This window comes from Phoxinus phoxinus (genome assembly GCF_949152265.1).
Source record: "Phoxinus phoxinus genome assembly, chromosome: 5".
In the NCBI taxonomy this organism is placed as follows: Eukaryota; Metazoa; Chordata; class Actinopteri; order Cypriniformes; family Leuciscidae; genus Phoxinus; species Phoxinus phoxinus.
This window is the reverse complement of record NC_136880.1, coordinates 15,519,761-15,542,187: the sequence shown is the minus strand read 5'-3', so window position 1 is coordinate 15,542,187 and position 22,427 is coordinate 15,519,761. Positions and strand designations below refer to the sequence as shown.

General features: G+C 40.7%; 1 protein-coding gene across 15 annotated transcripts in view; it reads right to left on the bottom strand.

Moving 5' to 3' along the window:
• Positions 1–22,427, bottom strand: part of tnk2b (tyrosine kinase, non-receptor, 2b) — a gene marked incomplete at its 3' end in the record, with an annotated part of 84,767 nt that overhangs the window by 25,591 nt on the left and 36,749 nt on the right. For 6 of the 15 annotated variants that reach the window (XM_079614156.1, XM_079614166.1, XM_079614155.1 and 3 more), the window contains 3 exons: positions 16,705–16,882; positions 13,697–13,767; positions 6,355–6,567 (listed from right to left, as the gene is read on the bottom strand). In XM_079614156.1, coding sequence (XP_079470282.1) covers positions 6,355–6,567; positions 13,697–13,767; positions 16,705–16,867 — 447 coding nt within the window. In that variant the 5' untranslated portion in view covers positions 16,868–16,882. Of the gene's footprint in view, positions 1–6,354; positions 6,568–13,696; positions 13,768–16,689; positions 16,883–20,661; positions 21,347–22,427 lie in introns of those variants that run through there. The other 9 variants (XM_079614160.1, XM_079614163.1, XM_079614164.1 and 6 more) reach the window with 4 other exon arrangements.

The window sequence follows — 22,427 nt, the reverse complement described above, 5'->3', positions numbered from 1 at the left end:
TCACGGAGATGCTCCTCAAATGTCTTACTATGTATGAGGTTATCATCTAAGTATGGAAGGCAGGTGTCATCCCTGAGTCCCACTAAACACTCCTCCATACTGCGCTGGAACTCGGCCGGGGCAGAGGACAGCCCAAAGGGGATCCTGACCCATTCATAAAGGCCCCACGGTGTTATGAAAGCTGTGTATGGTCGACTGCCCTCCTCCACAAACCCCTGATGATACGCCTTCCCCTGATCCAGGACCGAGAACCATGCACTTCCACATAAACTGTTTAGCATGTCCTGTACCCGTGGGATAGGGTGAAGGTCTGGGATGGATTTGCGGTTGAGCTCCCGGTAGTCTATACAGAGACGTAAACTACCATCTTTCTTCCGTACACAGACGATCGGAGATGCATAGGAGGAGCGAGACTTCTGTATCCATCCTTTATTTAAAAGGTCTTCCACATATTCTTTCACCTCCTTGTGTAGTGGTTTTGGTACAGAGACATACGTACGCTTTACTGGTGTCGTGTCACTCAATCTGATTTTCATTTAGAGAGACGGGATGCACCCTACATCATTCTCATCCTTTGAGAATGCTGCACACTCCTCCCTCAGCAGCTGCTTAAGTTTTCTCTGTTGCTCCAGGGTGAGATGATCAATCGACACTGGTGGGTCCCACAGTTTTCCATTAGCGCCCTGTCCTATGTTGTTAATCTCGTTCAGATCTTTCACATCACGGCTTGTCACATCCTTACTTTCAGTGACGACTACTCCCGCCACCACATCGTCTCCAGTGCCATTCCAGTCTGACCTCACAGTAACGGGTTTGGTGTCTGCTGGGTAAATGGACCTGACTTGCTGTACTCGTCCTAATATAGTGCGGGGAGCAAGCATAATGTCCACATTGCTGATGTTGGTAACTGGGATGTGAACTTTGGTCAAGTTTCCCTTCTGAAGACTGATTACCATCTTAGTTACATCAAGTCCCTCAGGCCACTGTGGAATAACTTCTGGTTCAAACAGGACTTCCTGTTTTGAAACAAGAGGACCAGCCCTCACCCTACATTTCACCGTTTTTGTCTGTCCGGCAGCAACTACTGTAGTAATCCGTCCAACTTTCACTATTCCTTCTTTTCCAACTTGGTCCTCGTTCTGCATCATTCTAATCAATATAACAGCTTTTTTGCAGTCACATGAGAAAGCTTCTTTTACCACTTCTGGAATGATATCAGGGTGCTGCTCCATTCCATTTGTCACCAGCTGCTGAATAACATTATAGCCAATGATTGGAGGCTGCCCCACGCCTTGCTCACTGGAGAGAAGCACAGGCACCAGGAGTTCTGCCTGGGCCCCTCTTTTCGGCCCAAGTTGAAATTTCAACTCTACCCATCCAGAGAAGGGTATATCGGTTTGGTTTGCTGCTCGGCCAATGAGAGTTTCACCTTCGTCCAGCAGCTCACTAAGGCTGCGTGTCGCAATGTGGGGAAAGCAAATATTCTTCCATTCTTCGTTGATAATGGTCACCTGCGACCCTGTGTCCCAGAGCGCTTGCACAGGCACGCATTCTAAGAAACAGTCCACCATACATCTAGGACCAATGAGGTTCTCCAATCTTGGGTGTCGTCGTAAAGGTATGTGGTTGGTGTAGGTGGTAGCTCTAGCATGCTCTGTTTTTCCTCTTTGTTCTAACTCCGCCTCCAGCTGTTTAATCCTTTGTCGAAAGAGCTCTTGAGTTTTCTCTTGTGGGTCGCAGTAACTCAGAATGGAGGTTGAGCTGTCTGGTCTCATGGAATGAACAGATATTTTTACATCGCTTCTGCCCTCTGCTGGATTCTTTGGTGCTCTACAGCCCCGGGCGGCATGACCCACGACTCTACATCTAAAGCAGTGCTCGCATCGATCCTCTTCACCTTTCTCCTGACAAGCTCTGCATCCCTTTCTGTAGCTGGATCTTCCCCTGACTATACGCTCAGGAGGGTTGTTCTGTCCTTTTCGGAGTTCCGCAACTTCCTCTCTCAGGAGTTTAACCATCTCGTATAACTCTGATTCTCTCCGCCCCTCTGCTGCTGGTGTCTCTCTGCATTTCCGCCTGACAATATCACTTGACTGTTCCTGAACCAGCACTTTGGAGGTCATTTCATCCTGCCTGCATGGATGAGCCTGCATTTGGTGTACTTTTGCCACTTAACTTCCTGTGTTCTTCTTTTGTTTATTTAGTCTCTCGGTTTCATCACCGGCTGCTTCGTTCATTTTGTTTATCAACATTTCATCTGAGATTTTTGAATCGTCCAAGTATGGCCTCATCTGAAATTTAATATGATCACTGATCAAACCTGTGCCAACCGAGCGTAGAAACTTCTTCTGAATGTGCTCTGTGTTGAAATACTCGCCACCTTCTTCACAAGTGCGCCTTCTTCCTCCCTATCAATCGCGGCATCAATCGACTCTGTAACTTTCTTGATAAGTGCGCGCTTAGTAGAGACATTTGCGGTAGGGATTTTGTTACAATCACATACCTCCTTCACTTGATCGAGCCGCAACAGCCACAGTCTCTCTGTTACCCGTTCGGCTAGTGCTTCCAGATCCATTTCGCGCTGGTATGCACCCGCTTACTCGGCCGAGACTCTCCGCTCTCTCGCGCGCTCACGGTGTTCCCTCTCGTGATCCCTTCGGCTCGCACTTCTCACTAATCCCAGCGGTGCCTCCAAGTTTGTTGCATGTCGAAATGAATGGATTCCAAGACGTGCATAATGTGATGGGTTCGTTTAATTTTGTTCACTGCTTACATTACAACGCCGTTTTCTTTGCAGTACAACCAAAAACTCTGCGTGCGTTCACAACACTACCAAACTACATTTTTCTTCTGTTTCTATTCCACACCCGCACCTATCTTCCGTGGGCGCCCTCTTCTGTAGAATCGCTATAACAACACGTCTGCTTGAGCATCACTCACTATAAATTAAGCAGGGTTTATGCATTTGCACCAACATTGACTTAAACACATTTCCTGTATTAACCCCATCATGAACTTAGAATACATAAAAACTAAGTGTGAACAATAAAAATAAAATAAAGACATAAGGGGGGTTCTCTCTCTCTAAACATTAACATGAACATTACAGGGAATGTTATAATGAGCCCCACAATTGCAGTCCTCATCCATCAAAAGTTTACTAGCGAGACGCTGGTTTGATGCATTACTTACTCATTAGACTGAAAACATTCCAGGATTTTGAAGGCTTAAAATGATCTGATCGCAAACAGAAAAGTGAAATCGGGTTAAAGGGTTAGAATAGAAATTTCCGCCTACCAGGGTTACAGTTGCTTGTGCCAATGTAGCTTCTCAGTGTGATAAACTCCAGACTTATGAGATCATTTAACTTCGTGACAATTTACATTAATGATGCAATTTCACGTGCTTCAGTAATTTATTTGCATCAGTAAATTTATTTTAACGCGTTAAGGATTTTGATTTAATCGCATGCGTTAATGCGTTAACATTGACAGCCCTACTTCAAATATTTTAAGTCATCCTGTGGCGTTGGATGAGAGTGTCTTAATGTCCCATGTATGAAAAGAGCAGTCGATATAAATCTCAGCTCTGCCCTGTCATTTCTCTGTATAGTGTAAAGGAGCAGTATTTGATCAGCACAGATCAGCCACAGGAAAGATGTTCCCACTCAAGTCCCATGTGGAAAGAACCCTTTGGTGTGCAACACACACTATCACTACAGCCTCCGGCTCAGTTCACACGACATCTGACCCCTCATCAGCTCATTAGAGGCCCATCTCTCCCACAAGCCTCCTCTAGAGAACACAGCTGCAACAATGACACATAGAGATCAGCCCTGAAACAGGATGTTCACATGGAGTCTTGAAGGGAAAGGTGGGACCACAAGTGTCTGAAAGCTAATCTTGTGTTGATCTTAGTTTCTGATTGCGACAAACAACGTTCCGGCCAAAAATGTACTAGTCGTTAGTTTGTGATGTGTCACTTGTGATGGAGATTTAAAAAAAACATTTATACTCAAGTATCAACAGCATAACCTGAATCCTTGAGTCGTGTTAATTTCGTTAACAAAAACTATGATGAAAAATGTTCGTCAACAAGCAGATGATCTGAAAACAAATTAAATTGTCATTCAATCAGTCTGTATTTCTTCACGAGCAGTTTGTGCTGTTTACTGCGACTAAATATGTGACCCGCCACGGAAAGTAAGTACTCAAGTCGGCAGCACAACTTTTGAGCAAAATGAGAAAGAAGCGTTTTTTTTCGAAACTGGTGATTTTCGCTTTTTTGCAGAATCTGTTAGTTGAGATCACGAAGAAGCCTCTCCATGTTTTAGATATCAATATTGGTATATTTAAAATCGTACATTTTTAGGTTGAAATCGGCTTGTTTTGTGAGATTCTAGCTCGCAGTAGGGGCGTGTCATTGTCTGTGTGTATTTCCATACTGGATAAGCCGGCTTTTGTTTCTTTTGTTATTGCCCCCGCCCTCCAAGGGAACAGCGTGGTAGGACTGGGCGATATAATATCGATATAAAAAATATATTGATATATTTTTTAAATGGGATATGGAATTAGACCATATGGCATCGATATAGTTCAAAGTTGCGCTGTGATCCTTGCTGCAAGCAGTCAGAGTGCTTTTGTAGCAGTCTGCGTCTCAACAGCCCAGTGTACAACGCGACAAATACTCACATTAAATGTTTACGCAGAGGAACAGGACACTGCAGTTCTCAAAAGTTCATTATTTGCATGTGCTTTAAAGCCTTGCCGGTTAAACATGGCGTTCGCTGCTGAAGCGCTGTTCTAATGCGCTTTTCTGCACGCAAACAGCCGACGCGCGCATGCACTAAAAGCCTGTCTAACAGCGCCTGGATACTGGACTAAGTTATCTTTCGAGTCTTTTTGAGCTAATACTGTCAAATACACTCAAGGTTTACATAAAAAAAGTTGGTTATGTCTAAATTGAGAGAAATATGCGTGTCATATTATGCGTACATATTAGACGCGTTGCTTTCAGGTCTTAAAGAGACAGTAGTCCTAATAGTAAACATGCAGCCGCTTGTCCTTAAAGGGATTGTTCACCCAAAAATAAACATTTTGTCATTCTTTACTCACTCTAATGTTGTTCCAAACCTGTATTTATTTATTTCTTGTGCTGAACACAAAATAAGATATTTGGAAGAATGTGGGTAACCAGACAGTTGCTGGTCCCCATTGACTTCCATAGGAAATAAATATAGAAGTCACTGGGGAACATCAACTGTTTGGTTACCCACATTCTACCAAATAACTTCAACAGAAGAAAGAAACTTATTCAGGTTTAAAACAACTTGAGAGAGTAAATGATGACAATTAACTAAACATTTGGGGAGAACTATCCATTTAATGTTAATAAAACAACATGTGCTTTACAGCTTTACAGGGGAGCTTTACATGGGGTATGGCTTATCTAAATGAGATGTAAATGAGCCCTATTGTCACTCCCAGCAGCAGAGAGAGGTGAGAACTGCTCAATCTTTAGAGGCAGATTTCTCCACTGAATTTTTTTGAGTGCCTACCTTCAATTGGCCACAACTTCTCCAAATATTATCAGATTTCCATGTGTTACACATCGTTGGAAAGCTTGGAGACTACACTTTCAGAATCTGTGAATAACTCAAAATGCTCCAGAACCGACTTGTGTCCCTACTTTCCGTGACCGGTCACATATGCGATCAAACCTTTTCTGTGATGAACTGTAATAAATCCAAACATAGATCTCGACTATATTGTTTGCGATTGTGGATGCTGAATTTGCTGTTGTTTAAATAGTTAAATTCCCAATAGTAATTATAAACTACATTAATGTTTTTCGGTTTTCATTTTTGAGAAAAGTTTCTTGTTTTACCAGTTTTCATAATGTAGACAGAGATTGTTAATTTATACGATAAATAGCCTATAATAAATCCGTACAGTAGATGAGGTAAACAACCATGCGTATGAATTGACATTCTCCTGATTTGTACTTCTAGGTGAAAGTGCAATAATTCTGATGTTTATAAAATCTACTTAAATGTCCTAATTGAATAAAGGTCTAATTCTGGCTTAATCTAAGCCCTGTCTTTGAAACCAGGCATTTGTCGGCTAAAAGTTGACTAAATAAAAACAGGACAAGGTTGCCGAAATAAAATAAAAACTAAGTACATTTGACACAGGACTAAGACTAAACTTAAAAATGGCTGACAAAATGAACACTAATCTTGAGTACGCCCCAGTGCATGACTGAGCTGGTGCCTGAATTCTGCATTAGTGTTTTCAACAAAGCCCCCTCTGTTTTTTTCAAACACTTTCATCCTTTCTCCCCTCTTCCACTCACCACTTTTCCATTCGGCGTGAACCACTCTCCACGTTTGACCACGCCGAAGGAGCCGTCACCCAGTTTCTCAAAGAGGGCAAGGTCTTTTTCGCTGATGAGACAGGTGAGGGTCTGCTGCTGGCCGTCCAGCGGTGGAGATGTGGGGGAGGGTTTTCGGAAAGTACTGGCTGGCTGGGGATTAAAGTCTCCTTCTGGTCTCTTCCCACTGAAAACCTGAGGGATAACAACAACAAAGTCAAGATCTAGAGTTGACAAATACAAGCCCTCATCAACACACATAACAAACCAGCTTTTAATTGTGCACAGCTGGAACTGCATTGCATGTGTACCAGAAACTTGAGGACTCCCTGACTAGTCTCTATTCCATTACGGTAATGATAACCACTATGGAACATCCCCAAACCTAAATGAAGGATAGCAGTAGAAATCACAACAAGAGAGAGAGAGAGAGAGAGAGAGAGAGAGAGAGAGAGAGAGAGAGAGAGAGAGAGAGAGAGAGAGAGATGGCGATTCTAGACAGAGCTACTCTTTCCAACTGCTTATCAGCTCTTGAGGCACTTTGTATGAGGAGCCTGTGGGTCGGCCGAGGAGAGCTGGGCTATCAAGAACCAGGGTGTGGGCTGAGGTAAGCCAGGGGCTGTAACTTAAGGGACAAGGAGGATTGGCAGCAACGGAAGGTGAAGGAGTGAGAGATAACCCTAACCTTAACCCAGTGTTACTCACTGCACGCCTCGCCAAGCTTTAATTTGTGGCTCGCATGGTGGTAAATAATACGGTGATACGATAATGCAGTCAATACAAGTAGGGCTATAACATAACCCATTAAAAAACTCAAAGTCTCAGCTCTATTACAAATCATTTATATTTAAGAAATACCCAAAACAGCAGCATTACAAGATGGAAATATAGACTATAAAATATATTTAAAGGGAAAGATGAATGTGTATTAAAATGGGTCATTTATGTAGTGGAAATGTGAAATTATTTTTTCATTTGGAGCCTTCTAGACTGAGAAAAGCCAGAAAAAGTATGTGTGGCGCATGTGGATGAAAGACAACAACTCCCAGAATGCACTTGCTTCGCTGCCTTACGAGGCAACTCCCAAGCCACGCCTACCGGTAAGAGGGCAGTTAAACAACTAGGCTAGGCTACAAGTGAGTCTCCGTGACAAGTCTGTCCGGGATTTCGAGATCGCCAAAAATGTCTGGGATTCGGCTTTTGAATTCTACAGTCACCATTCATCATGTTTACTGTGGCGAGCAGGACGAGACTGAGGGCCGCGGGAGAACAACGCGAGGCCGGTGGCGTGATTACTGATGAGCGACACCTGTGAGATGTATCTCGTATCTCTCAGGGAGGAGCGGGAATTTTCTTAGCAATGTTAAAACACACATTAACCCTTCACTTGTTTAGCATTCATGTAAACACTACATTTAGATTCACCAATAGGAATGAATTCAGTTAGATTGAAACAAAAGGTGTGCATGTAAACAATGAATGGCGACTGCAGAAAGCAAAAGCCGAATCCCGGACATTTTGGACGATCTCGACGGCCGGACATGTCCGGGAAAAAGAGGATGGTAACCCCTACTACTCAGCTTTCTCCACAGAACAAGAATCTGTTAGCTTAGCTTCAAAAATAAAAGATGGCTGACACTATTTGTACATTCTGTGAGATCCCACCCTCTATGTGCGGGTTGAAAACATGTGGATCTAGTGCCTTCTACTGGTAAATGGTAAATGGACTGCATTTATATAGCGCTTTAACAGACCCAATGGCCACCAAAGCGCTTTACATATTGCCTCACATTCACCCATTCCGATTTGTAGACAACCTACACGAACCACTGAGCCACTGCAGCCCCACTGTAGTACTGGCTGTAAATTATGACCAGAATAAATGGATATGATCAATGGATAAGTATTATGTCTGTGGTTTAAAACTAATAAAGAACCAATGTAGGAAAATGGTTATTGAGCGCAAAAAGCGGTAAAATTTGTATATTTGTGCAGTGTGTGCATATCAAAAAAATTAAAATTTGATTGGAAGCTTGTGACAAACACGCACATCAACCCAATCACTTGTTTAGTGTTCATTGTAAACACTACATTCAGATTCATCAAACAAATGTTGTGCATGTAAACATAGCCGTGGCTCACTGTGGAGTTGCCAGTTTTAGTGGTGTTTCCATCTCTAAACGCCGAATGTGCTCTTGGATCGTGAGGTACATGATGGGATAATGTAGAAAAAAACCTGGAAAAAACAACAACTTAAGGTCATTCTAAATATTTTCTGGGATGAATATATTCCGAGATGAGCTTTAATGAAATCCTGCTTTTTTTTTGTCATTAAGGGAAATCTAGTCTCAGTTACAAATTTGATAGGTAAATGATAAAGAGTGATTGTATGTTCAGGGATGACGTACTGATAAGCAGACATGGTATTTATGACCGGATGTAACTTTTAATACTTTGTGGTAAAAGTGGTTCTCCTATTGACTTTGTCCTGAGGCTCTCATGAAAATATTGTGAAGACCACTGCCCTTAACCCCTTAAAAACAGACAGAGAAACATAAATAGAGAAGGATGGAACGCAATGTCTCTAGCCTTGAGAGTGAGAGAGTGGATTTGACGGACAGGCTGAAAATAGAAAAATTGAACTGGGACCAGAGTGAATATAGAGGATCCAGACAGAGCCTTGAACCCCAGACTAGCGCGTGATAACCGTACACATAGCAAAGATACATTACACACTGACAAATGCCTCAATGAGTAACAAATCCAAACACATCTTTCTAACATGGTTTGGGACTTTCCAATGACTTCTATTGTTTTAATACTGAACCAATGATATCTTCTGTCCCCTAAACCCAAAACCTAACCCTCACAAAATCTTTCTGTAATTTTTACATTTTCATTAAGCGAGAATTACTACGTTTATTAAGCCGTTCCAAAGTTGGAATTGTTGGCTGGTCTCCACAACATAGATGATTCAGATTTTACTGTCAATGTAGTAATGCCACCAAATCTCAGTGACAAAAAAAAAAAATATAAATTATATATATATATATATATATATATATATATATATATATATATATATATATATATATATATATATATATATATATATATATATATATATATATATATATATAAGTGGTCCGGAACCAGTCGCTCTTTGCCAAGAATCATCTCAGAGCGGCTCCATTCACAGTAAATGCTGCTCCACACAAACTGTTATCATTTACATGTGTGAAGCGAGTCTCAAACTCCATCTCTTTGGATTGCTTACAAATCAGATTTGTAAGATAAAACATTTATAAACCTACACCAACACAGGAGAATAAATCAATGTTTCTAAATATGCACACTGTTCACTGCAATTTCAAAATAATAGTTTAAACCCTTGCTCTGAGTTTGCATATTTTGATGTCCAGTTTCCACAAATTACAGTCGCTGAAGCATTTCTTTTGTGAAGTGGCCAAATATTAAAGATGAAGAAAATATTTGGGTAACACTTTACAATAAGGTCTCGTGTTAACACTGGTATTGTGTACAGCACAACACTGAAACTAATGGCAAACCACATACTGTATGTTTCTACGCTATGCTCATACTGTTTGGAAATTACAAAACCGTATTTACTTACAGATCTAGTTCTCAAAATGTTCTGTTCAGCAGCTTACTTAGCGGCTCAAATCTGAAAACTTCACATGACCCAGCTCATATCTCCGTCTCTGTAAGTTACTGAAACAAAACACACCATGGAAAAAACGTGACACGCCTATGTGCAGCGCAGAGTTGTTCATTTGCACAGTATGACGAGAGAGACAACTAGTTGTCCAGTCCGGTTCACACAGCAGGGGTTTGCAGATGATGCGGTTGTGACTCAAAACTTTACAGGTGAGTTACAGGTGTGATAGAATGCAGTTGTCACTCCCATAAATAAGTAAACTGTGTGTGAAACCATATTAAGGAGTCAAATACAGGACTCACAACCATATTCTAATGCTGTGTGAACAGTCATGGCAACCTCTGGTGCTGAGATACAAGGAACTGACCAGCTAGTTTGTGGAGATAGTGAAAAGAAAGAATGCAGTGGAGAATTGAACATTTCAAAGGGACTGGACTGACACACACACAGTTTACTATCTTTGTGGGGACTCTCCATAGCTGTAATGTTTTATACTGTACAAACTGTATTTTATTAAATCCCCTTACACTAACCCTACCTCTAAATCTACCCATCACAGAATACATTCTGCATTTTTACATTAAAAAAAATAAAAAAATAATTCTGTATGATTTATAAGCCTGTTTGAAGTCCCCACCAGGTTAGAAACATAGAAACACACACACACACACACACGGTTTTATGCTGCTCAGGTGGAAACTTGAAACTTGTTTGTTGCATTTTTTCAGTTGTTTATGAAGCTTAATTAAGTTATCGTTATCGAAATATTATTGGGGGGAAAAAACACGTTTTTCGTAAATTAAAATGAATAGTAAAATATTAGTTTTTCTTTGGCTCTTTCAAAAATGCATAAAAAAACAAAAATAAAAAAAAACATTTTCACCTCTTTGGTGAAAACGGTTCCCAACCCCTCCTATAAAGATATCCATACATATTTAAATGAAAGCAACATTTGAAACAGGAGAACACTTACTGAGGATACGTGTCAACTAAAAGCATGCTCACACACACCAACAGTAGAGTGAGGAGGCAGATTACTCAGTCTGCTCTTGGTGCCAGGAACGGAAACAAACAGGTGTAATTTTAGAAAGCTCTCATCCAGGCCACTTCCTGTAGACCCAGGCCAATGCTGCAAATAAAGCCTCCACACAAGGGAGGAAATCGTTATGTGTTGTGGTTTCATTATTTGACATGAAAGAGCTGAGAGGAGGTTAAGTAAACACGATATTGAAATATTGAACGTATATATCAACATGTGTGCATGTGCTACTTTCTGTGTGAAAGTAGTACATAAACGACAGGAACAGTAGTGCAGGTAGTAGAAGTAATGATATACACTCAGATGTGCAAAGATTTTACCTTTAGGGGTACTACAGCTTTTCACTGGGGCAGTACCCTCAAAGGGACAACTATGTACCTTATCGACCCTTAAAATGTTCATAGTAGTAACTTAAGGGGACATGTTACTACTCTAGTCTAAGGTATTAATATGCACTATTTAGGGTCAAATGAGGTATGGTACAAAGTTGTCCCTTTAAGGGTACTGCCCCCAGTGATAAGTTGTTGTACCCCTAATTAGGTATATCATTTTTTTCTGACAAAGTAAAGAACTATAAAATATCTGTGTGTGTGCTTCAGTTAAGTGTGCAGTTTCTGGTGCCAAAGGTCAAGATGTCCTCTCATCCCACAGACAGAGGAATTTGCCCAGCAAATGATTTAGACAAGCAACCATTCGTCCGACCCTGCATGTATATCACTCCCACATACACACTTCCTCTCAAAAAGACCGTAAATGAGCGCACACAGTCTATCATCCTTAAATGTATTTGGGAATAGGAGATTAATGATGTGGCAAGTCAAACAGAGAAGAAAGAAACAGATTCATTCTGCACCGGTCTCTCTAATTCTGGTCCTGGCTCTTTGTACACGGTTACAAAATGGGATAACACTGAAGCACAAATACACACTTAATACATAAGACAAACACAGAAAAAGAAACATTGTAGATGTATTAAACGAAGCAGAGCAGGGCGGACCAACATAAATAAACAGAAATGAATAAATGTGTGTTATAACTACAAATGCATTAAAGCTGTTACTATTTAGTGAGGTTAAAACGGACTCTGGCTCCATTGAGGTCTTTGGTCAGCACTAACCAGACATCTAGCCCTATGAAAACAAATCTCACACCGAGGTTACACAGAAACAGCTCAGAGCAAAGAATATATTTATTCTGGTCAGTTTATGGTTTGTTATAAAAATATTTTGGGCACAACAAGCCGCTGCTTTTACACAGTCCGATTTAGTTCCTAGCTTATTTTTTCACAGCAAACCAGCATTAAAGGGTCTGCCAACCCTAAAACAGACCAAAAACCGTCGCACCAAATTTGGCACACCAAATCCTCCTCCTCCGTCCTGTCAGTCCTTACTCTCGTCACGTGATGAGTGAAATCTGACTCTTGCTGCACTGTGCAGCTCATGCCGTATTGAGCATGAGCAAACACTTTCATTGTATTATTGTAGGTGTCCAACTGAACCAAACGATTTTCTTTTTCTATAAAAAAAGGAAAACGACAGTGGGGCGGTGCCGTGTAACACCAATTACACATACCACCATAGCAAGCCTACTGCCAAGTAGATTCAAAGTGGTTAAAGCAAAAAGTGAAATAACAGAAATATTTTAAAGCCAGTACAAGGACATGCAGGGGTTTTCATGAACATTTAATTGATGAAACAAAGAAGTGATTCCCAGAATCAAACTTTCCAAGCCCATCAGCATTACTCTCAAACTCGTGACAGAAGGTGTGGGTGTAAAACTAGCCCATTGACATGGTCTTCAGGAAACACATTGACCAAATAAAAAGGTCTATTAGTATCAGTTCAGTATTAATGATATAGAGTTCACTTTGATAGTTTTTTAACAATATTTTAATTATATAATGTTTCATCCATAATTTTTTTTTGGCAGAATGCAGTAAACTATGCTTAATACATTTTAGTCTGACCTACAGAATCAAGCACTAACTTAATTTTCTCTGAATTCTGGATCTAACGTCAAACACGCGCACACGCTTATAATGCACACAACAAACCCCAGAGAAAGACCCACATTGTGCCGATTTATTGCTTGTGTCTAAGGCCAATTTGAGGCTCTTCCTACAGCATTTGATGGACCATTAACCTGGTTAGTGCTTTAGTGAGTGAGCGGCAGGCTTGAGTGGACATTTCCTACTTCAGCACTCAGTGACCAACGACATAAAAAAAATTAAAAATAAAATAGTTAAGATAGAGAGGGCTCAATTTCTGAACTGCTCGACTCCATGAACAGCGAGTTATCTTTTAAGAAGCATCATGACTGACCTCAGCTTGACAAAAGCAATCGCATAAGTTATGTTGTGCAAAAGATGAAAGGCTGCTGAAACAGTCTAGGTCAAGTCTTTAAATGTTTATTCCTTTCAGGTTCAATAAGACATTTGACAAGTGAGAGACTGTAAAGCGCTTGAGGGACAATGTGAGCTGAATGACCAATGACTGAAGTGAAGTCCTTGTCCGGATGTGTGTTTGTGTGTGTGTGTGTGACCTGACCTTGGACTGGAAGTCTCATTAATCTGTCAGTACGTGTGAGGAAGGCTGATGATGACATACCTTGCTCATCCAAGACTTGCGCTTGCACATGGTTTTTCTCCTCTTCACAACCTCCCACAGCCGTCTTTGCCCTATCAAAGAAAGCAAATGAGAGAATGTTATTTTATGAATACTGCGGGTTCAAAACAGGTTCAGCTTTATCAACAGTGACATTGTGAAAGGCTGACAATTACCACAGATAAACATACCACAAACCAATGCACTTGAATAAAAATTCAAATGGACAATGTTTAGTAATAGTGCAATAAATTGCTTAATACCTGTGCAAAGTTGTGAAGCTGATACACCTTGTAATTGTCACATATGTGCAAGGACACTAGAAAGGGTTTTCTGTTTATCCACCGTAAGGAATTACTTCTGTAATGAATTAACATAAATGTATCCACATAGCACAGAGTTGTCTCAAGGTTAATTTAGATAAATTACAGCTCAAATGACATTTTTGCACAAGTTTAAATCCCCTAGAATGCTTTGTCCAATGGAACTCCATTATAAATGATTAACGGTACAATAAATGATTTTGCTTGATTTTACAAACTGAAGAATGAGTAAACCCTCCGTAATCAACCCTGTCAATGCAGCTTAATCCAAAAAAAATAATTTAAACACTTGACTTCTAATTTCAAATCTATTTCTGCAAACAGTTCCTGTTTAGATAAAAACTAATTGAATCAGGGACAGAGAAACGGAAAGAAACTGAAGGAGAGTGAGAAAACGATGAAGAGAGGGTCAAATAGGACACGTGCCAAAAAGAGATAAAAGTGAGAGTAGTAGAAGAGGTGTGTAATGAGCTTGAGATGGGCAATATTCGGGCCGGTTTAAGGGAAATTTCGAAATTCACTTCAGGCCTCACAAAGGCTCAACGTGTGTGACTGATCTGACAGACTTTTAAAACTGCTGGGTTTACCACTGTAAAAAAAAAAATCTGATCTTTACAGATAGGTTTCATCAGTCTATACTGACTGTGTCCTGTTGTATTAAAAAGCTTGTGTACAAACACCTGTTCAGTTTCCAGAAACTTAACCCTGTGGCCGTTTACTCCTGGTAGACGAGGGAGACACTACTGTTTACACCTGGTGTTTTAATCTCTTTTGTTCACTTTCAACCACTTCTGTCCTTATTTATCCGAAGAGAGGGTCTTTGAATGATCTGAAAAAGCCCCTACATTTACCTCTTCCAATCTAATGGACGAAATAAGCTCACACAATATACATATGAACGCGTCCGGCGACGACAGAAAAACATACGGAAAGTAATTCATTTCTGCCCTCACGCCAAATGCTTCGAGTGCATGTTAGAAATCAGTAATGGTGAGAGAACATCGTGCTTGCTACGTTTTTCATCTTCAAATCAAACTTGTGTCTACAGCCAACAAAGTTTGATTCCCGTCTGGCTAGAGCGCTTCCATAATGTTTACTCATTAGCTTAGTAGGTGGAGTGCAGACGGTCTCTTGTGGATGTTCGAATGCATTCGACCACATGAGCGTTTACACAACGAAGCAATCCGGTCAAATGCGTTTTGAACTTCCTCTGGAAGTGGTCTAAAGTGAACAAGCTCAAAGCATTTTAGACCCCATTTACACCTGTTTTTAGCGTCGTCCACTTGTGATCCGATTGACCAAAGCGCATCTTAATACCAGGTGTAAACAGGGCCTATGAGAAATTATTAAACCAATTTAGACCTGGTGACCTTCGGATTAAAGGAGAACTCCGGTCAATTTTAACATTGAGCTCAATTTTTAGTAAATTTGGAGTGCTGTCAATACAGAGAACAACGACAAAAAACGGTGTTGCCTACACTGTGTTATCCTATTTAAAAAAATTGCACCCTGTTGACTTGAATGGGGCAAGTTTTAAACCTGCTTTTATTTCTCTTATCATCCTTGATGTGTCATACAAGTGCCCAGCCATGTTAGATGATTCCTTCAGAGTGAACCAGAGTGAATCTGACTGCAGTAGATGTGAAAGATATTAATAAAAATGATGTTATATCAGCCAGCGCAAATACCTGTATTTAGTTCCTGTTTTCGGTGGAAGTCCAAAGTAGTCGATTGTCGAGTTCACGCGCGTGATCATAGTAACTAATCCTATGCGCGTGAACTCGACAATCAACTACTTTGGACTTCGACCGAAAACAGGAACTAAATACAGGTATGTGCGCTGGCTGCTATAACATCATTTTTATTCATATCTTTCACATCTACTGCAGTCAGATTCACTCGTGTTCACTCTGAAGGAATCATCTAACATGGCTGGGCACTTGTAATGACACATCAAGGATGATAAGACTAAGAACTGGTTAAGTTTAAAACTTGCCCCATTCAAGTCAATAGGGTGTAAATTTTAAAAATAGGATAACACAGTGTAGGCAACACCAATTTTTGTCGTTGTTCTCTGTATTGACAGCACTCCAAATTTACTAAAAATTAAGCTCAATGTTAAAATTGACCGGAGTTCTCCTTTAAGGTGCTGACATCGGTAGACAAACAGAGGCGCTTTGTCATTCTTAGATCAAGCTTCACAAAGCTCTACCTTTAGTGAAAAAAAATTAAAGTGAATTATAGCCAATAATAATTCTAATATATTAAAAATACTAGCATGTAGTTGTCAAGTTTTAAGTTTAATTTGAAGTTTAAATAAGTCATGGAAAAAGTCAGTAATAAATGTAAGAAAAAAAGAAACATTAAAAGTAATAGAATAAAGCTTATTAAAGCAACTAAACGTATTGAGACAACACTGATTTGTTTTTGTTTTCTTTTCAGTGTTGCTGTGGCAGATCTATAGTCTGCATTTACATGACTCATGCACAATGCTCAGACCTAAAAGGAAATTTTAATAAAATCTGTCTATTGCTATGGTTATCACTGTGTCAATCATCACAATTAAACTCGTAAAACATTTGGTTTGCACCTCTGCATAAGTGTCGATGCCGGATCTCTGTGTGAAGTGCCTTGTGGAAAGTATTATTTGTGATAAAGCTACAAGCAAAACACCTTGGTTGGACTCACCGGGCCGGCCCATACCAATCTTCTCCAGGTCCTCATTCTTCACATAGTCAAAGTGTGAGAGACGTGTAACGTTGAGCTCATCACGGATGCGCAGGAAGTACTGCTGCAGTTGCACTTCCATCAGCAGCTCCAGCAGCCACTCGGTGCCCTCCTCACACTGCATACTGCTGCCCAGCTTCTGCACAGAAAGACACACACCAATGAAGTCCACAGAGCGATTCCCCCAGGCAATGACTCTCCCAAAACACCAGAAGCAAACATGTTCAAGTCATTCCCAACTAAATAAATTCCCTAACCACCACTAGGCTAGCCAAAAATAAAAAGTGGTGTCCATCTAGACAGCAACAAGTGACCAAGTCCAAAAGTATGATTGAGCGGAATCATTAATAGCATGTTAAATGCTCAAAAGTATGCGGCAACAACAGCTCATAAAAAAATTATACAGTTGGCTTTCACTGTTCAACCGTGGCGAACATCTGGTAAGCACACGCACACACACACACACCTGAAGTTCATAAAAGACAGATGGCATTGGCCCTGGCCCAGGCCACATGTGCTGAGTCGCTCTATAAGCTTTTTAATTCCTCCCAAAAGGAGCATCTCCAAAACTAACCAGCTAACACAGGCCTTACCTTTCCACAGCAGCTGCTGCATCTCCAATTCCACTTCTGACCCAATTAACAACGTTTCCAAAAAAATCATAAGCACTCAATTCCCAAATCCCAAAGTCCTTATCACCTTTCAAACAATGAAAATCCACGCTCCCTTTAAGCTTCTGCTTTGTACCAAGGGGAACAGATGAATGGAAGAGCAAACGGGTGGAAGAGCACTGGCACTGGTGCTTGGAAGCTCTGGGACAACTAAAAGTGTGCTACTGTTTTCCATAGTCTGCTTTTGTGCTTGTTCATTTTTCTGTTGGAGCGTATTGCACATCAGCTGCTTTCAATTTTCAATCTCTCCCTCCCCCTGCACTCCTTCACACTGGTGTTCTTTCACTCTGACACACTTTCCTTCTCTGGAGGCCTTGTGGTCAGTCACGTCTTAACAACATTAAGGCAATAGGGAGGAAGCAGAACAATCGTGCGATCAGAGAGACTGCAGTACCACCTTGCTCTTGCTCTTTTGAATGACATTGTGCGCTTTTACACAAAGTGAACTTTTACACTTTTGTTCTTAAGACTTTTACATACAATGCAACTGCATATGGTGTGTGCAGCTAACTATAACCGGCTGTTAAGATTGCATACTGTAAATGCCAGAAAGCTTACAATAGCAATACATTTGTAAATATGGGTTTGTGCTTTGATTGTAATGGCAATCAGTTCACTCAATCTGCAATGCCAAAAAGTGATGAACAAGCAGCTGTGAGGGATTAAATTAATCAAATTATTAACATGATATGCCAATAAATTGCAATTAATTACAAATAAACAATTTCTAAAAAAAACTTCTAAATGAAAAGAATTCAAAAGAAATTGCACTACTGTGAAAGAAACAAACATCTAACGGGGGGGGGGGGGGGGGGGGGGGGGGGGGAATGAATTTAATAGTCATTATATAATTTGTATATTTGGTCACTGGCTTACAGTCCACAACAACCCAATCAATTGAGTTGTCAATGTGTCAAAGTTATACTAAGAGGCTGTTCACTTTTACACAGGACGTGTCTGTGTTCTGTCAGTGCTCTTTTTCAAATGGTTGGTCTATGTGCAGACAGAAGTCTTCAGATGTTGCTGATCTGTGAAAGAGGCGGAAGCTTGCCAAGATATGCGTGTAAAACAAGGGGTTACAAAGTCGACAGGTTTCTTGAATGAGTGTCAGGAAGGTTAGAGAGCATAAGAAGTCTTTTATGGCCAAAGTGCTTCCTCTGTTGATGCATGAAAAGCCATGGGTCATAGGGGTCAGGGACTTTTTGACATTAATTTAACCATCAATAACTTTCAGAATGTAGTCACACACTGACATTCTTGTGAAGTTCTCTCTCTTTCATTCTTTCTTTACCTACAAGTATGAGCATTACTAATAGTAGGGCCCTATGATTTCCATGATGCAGAGATAAATAAATAAAACATACAAATGTAATTTACTCTATATTGCTGAATGTCACAGCATTTGCCAAATTTTGAATTAAGAATCCAGTACAAATTAAACTGAAACCACAGAATTTAGGAACTCATTTCATAGGGCCCCATAATAGTGATGCTTGCCTTAGCAAGTGCCACTAAAATAGCCAAGTAGGAGTTTACATTGACAAAATAGAGGATCACAAATCCAAATAACTAAACATCTACAAGCAGCCACATCCCTTCCCACACACTGAACATTTGTCTCATTTACACGCAGGCGCAGAACGCGTATTCTAGCCGACAGTTGACTGTAGTTCTCTCAGCGTGTTCAAGAGCAACTTTTTCCCCCGATGCGAGGCGACAACACAGTCGGCTTTCATCAGCGCTAGTTCATCGGCGTCGGCTTGGTGTGTTCCAGGCTTAAGAGTTTTAAAAAAAAGTTTAAAGAGTTATGAATTCATTGAAAGAGAACTCATTTCATTATATGTGCATCTGAGAGATGATTTCTGTGCGCACCCACTTGAAACGTGCGCAGAAAGCCGCAGCTTATAAAGCATGCGAGTACTGAATTGAGTTCTATTTGGCGCTTTATTAGTTTTTAAAAATGTGGGTGATTCGATATCAATTCTCAAAAGCCCCTAATACATATTTTTTTCAAAAAATGTTTTCAAACCTTGCCAATTTAAGGATTCAAAAGACCGAGAACTCACGCGAACTGTGTGAGAAATGTTGTAAGCGCACACACCGTAAGCGGAGGGTGTGTTCTTAATTTTTGCTCTTAATGTTAATCAAACTACAAAAGACAAAATAAATCACTCCCTGATCTTCACTGAATAACGGTTTTGTAAGTTTAATAAGGATTTACCTTTAATTTGTACAGTGAAGATTATTTTGCAATTTATATTAGTTAGTTATTTTAGCTGTGGTATCGAAATTGTAACCGAGAACTGTTCAATTTGACGGTTATCTAATTTTGTGTGTCATAACCTTATTACAATACATACATGGATACATGGGTCAAAAACAACAAAAACAATAACTATTTGATTTATGTATTACTTTTTTTGTGGTGGGCCCAGTGAAAATTGAATCATTGAATTCAAATGCAATAAGTTTATAAAAGTAATTACTTATTTTAAATAAATATTTATTTTTAAATAAATTATTGTGATTAACTTTGTTTTGCTCTTTTTGTGTCCAGTCCTTTAGTCTGAGCTACAGGCGCCGTTCCAAAACTGAATTCAGCCTGAATACTGCATGTGAGAATATTAGCATGCATTAATATTCATATTAATATGCATCATGGTGTTATCATTTTAAAACAGTTGTGTAGTACAGTTGTGCCGCTAGGATTCAGAAGCTTGGATATTACCCAAGCACAGGTACACTACAATGCTAGTGGTAACAAGTTAAGCTTGTGCAGTGTGAAGTGTTGAAGCTGTAGCCTCTAATCCCAAAGGAACTATATCCATGGCCCTTGGGCTGAGGCCACAAGTTACAACCAAGAGTGGTTACACCCTTCACACAAACTTAAGAAAAAACATTACAAGAGTGACTTAATAGATGCACACTGAATAGTATATACATGCCAAACAAACAAAACACAGACACCTGACTGCTGAAACTACATACATAAATAAAGGGTGGACTGTTAGGACAAGTTATGCAATGTGAAGGTCTGATGTATTGTTGGGGATAAGGCTCTGGTATGATCTGATGATATCCATGCACACAGCTAAGCTCTGGCACATGTGTAAAAGCATGGTGTGGTTTCACACCAACACAGATGCTGAACTAACACTCATGCACATGTCAGTCTTGAAATTCCCAGGTCCATTATTCATACTGAAACCTAGCATGCTCTGCACACAAGAATTAAAACCAGACTTACTCTGTACACATGGAAATGAGCAAGAAAAGGGAATGATTTTTTGAGCTTGTCAAAACGACGCATCTTGAGTTCTATAAGACAATCCACAAAAAGTCAGGCTAAGCGTCCGAGACTCTTTTGTTGGAGACCAAGGTCTGAGATGAAGAGACACCACTCCAAAACTGTGAAGGTCTCCTCAGTTTGAAGGTCTCCTGAAGTTGAACAGCCCACGTACTACATTCCATCGCGGGCAATCCACATTAAGCTCCTTTAACCGAAGATCACTGCTAGTCTGGAGAACTTGTATGCAGGGGGGACCGTGTGGGGAAAGGCAAGAAAACACCAGAGAGAGAGAGAGGTTTGCCAAAGGGAACTGTTCACTTGGCAGCCTAGTTAGAACATCTCAAAACCAAGTTTACACTGAGGCTGTGGAGCGAGTCAGGAGTGCAAGGTGAAGTCCTTATTGCAAAAATATTTTGTGGAGTCAGTTTCCTCAGTTGCCAATTCCTCTATCCATTTGCGCAGTCCACCAACCAGCTATTAATAGGACGGTTTCTTCTATTCCCAAATCCCTCACTCAGATGACAGCCACAGTGAAAGTGATAAGAGAATCAGAAGAGCTGCAAAGCCCAGACAAAGTCGTCCCTTAGTGCTTCTGTGGTCTGCTTGGAAGAGGTACTGACTTTTTTTTTTTGTCTTTTTGCATGTTTGTGTCAGAGGGGACGTGTTGTTCTGGAGCAGGAGGAGCGTCTAGGACTTTCTCTTTTTCTCTCCCCCTAGTGCGTGACTGTGTAATTCCTGCAACTCGCAAAACAGACGCTGGGGAAGTGCCCCTTCTCTTTCCCTCCCTCTCGCTCTCCCTCTCCTCCCTCCATCAGCCTGTGCCCGGGACAGAGACTCTATGGTATTCGGATGGAGGAGCATTTGATCGTGAGCCAAAAGGTCAGATTTAACTGCGGGACGGAGAGCTCATTTCCTGTGTTCCTCCCATATGTTAGGCTTTTAACAAATCCCCCTCCTGAACACCACCATATCCCCTCCTATCTCTGGCTCTCACCACATCTTTCTTTTATATTCACTCTCTCTCCCACTCTGCTCTCAACTCCCACATGGCCTGACTTTTCTTCTTTATTTGGTTCGCGGCATTCTCCTTCCTCAATCCCTCTAAAAACGTTATCTCAACCTCTAGTAAACAAACACATTCAGAATGGGTCCCCTTTCTCTTCCCTCTCCGAATGTAAAGGGGACATTTTGGCTTCATCACCCCTACCAGAATAAACCATGTTTTATTTACGTCCTCCCTCATTCCCCATTCGTTCATCAAGCCCACAGACTAAACCAGATGTGCAAAATTTTAAGGGACAAACAAAATGTACAACGCCGGTTGAACTGTGTTGTTTTTCCAGGAGCAAAAGGGAAGATGAGGTGAGCAAGGACAGATGCAGTAAAGCACGGCCCTGCGTGCCATAAACCGCCTGCCTCCAATTACTGCCCTGAAACAAAGAATTTCCAGCGCCGCTTCAGACCGAGCGGCTAATGTAGTAGGAATTTTCTGGAGACTTATCGAAGAACGAGCTTTATGTAAGCAAGAGAATGGGAAAAAAAATGGTAGTGCTAGCACAGCTGTGAAGGAGGGGAAAGTGTGTGTCCCTGTGACTGAACTCAGACGTGTTTGAACATTTAAACCAGCTGTTCACTGTAGACACTGTAGGTGTCGTCGTGTCTGGTCAATTTATCTTACAGAGGGTTTTTTTGTCCCTTGCAAAAGTGACCTGTGGCTTACTCAT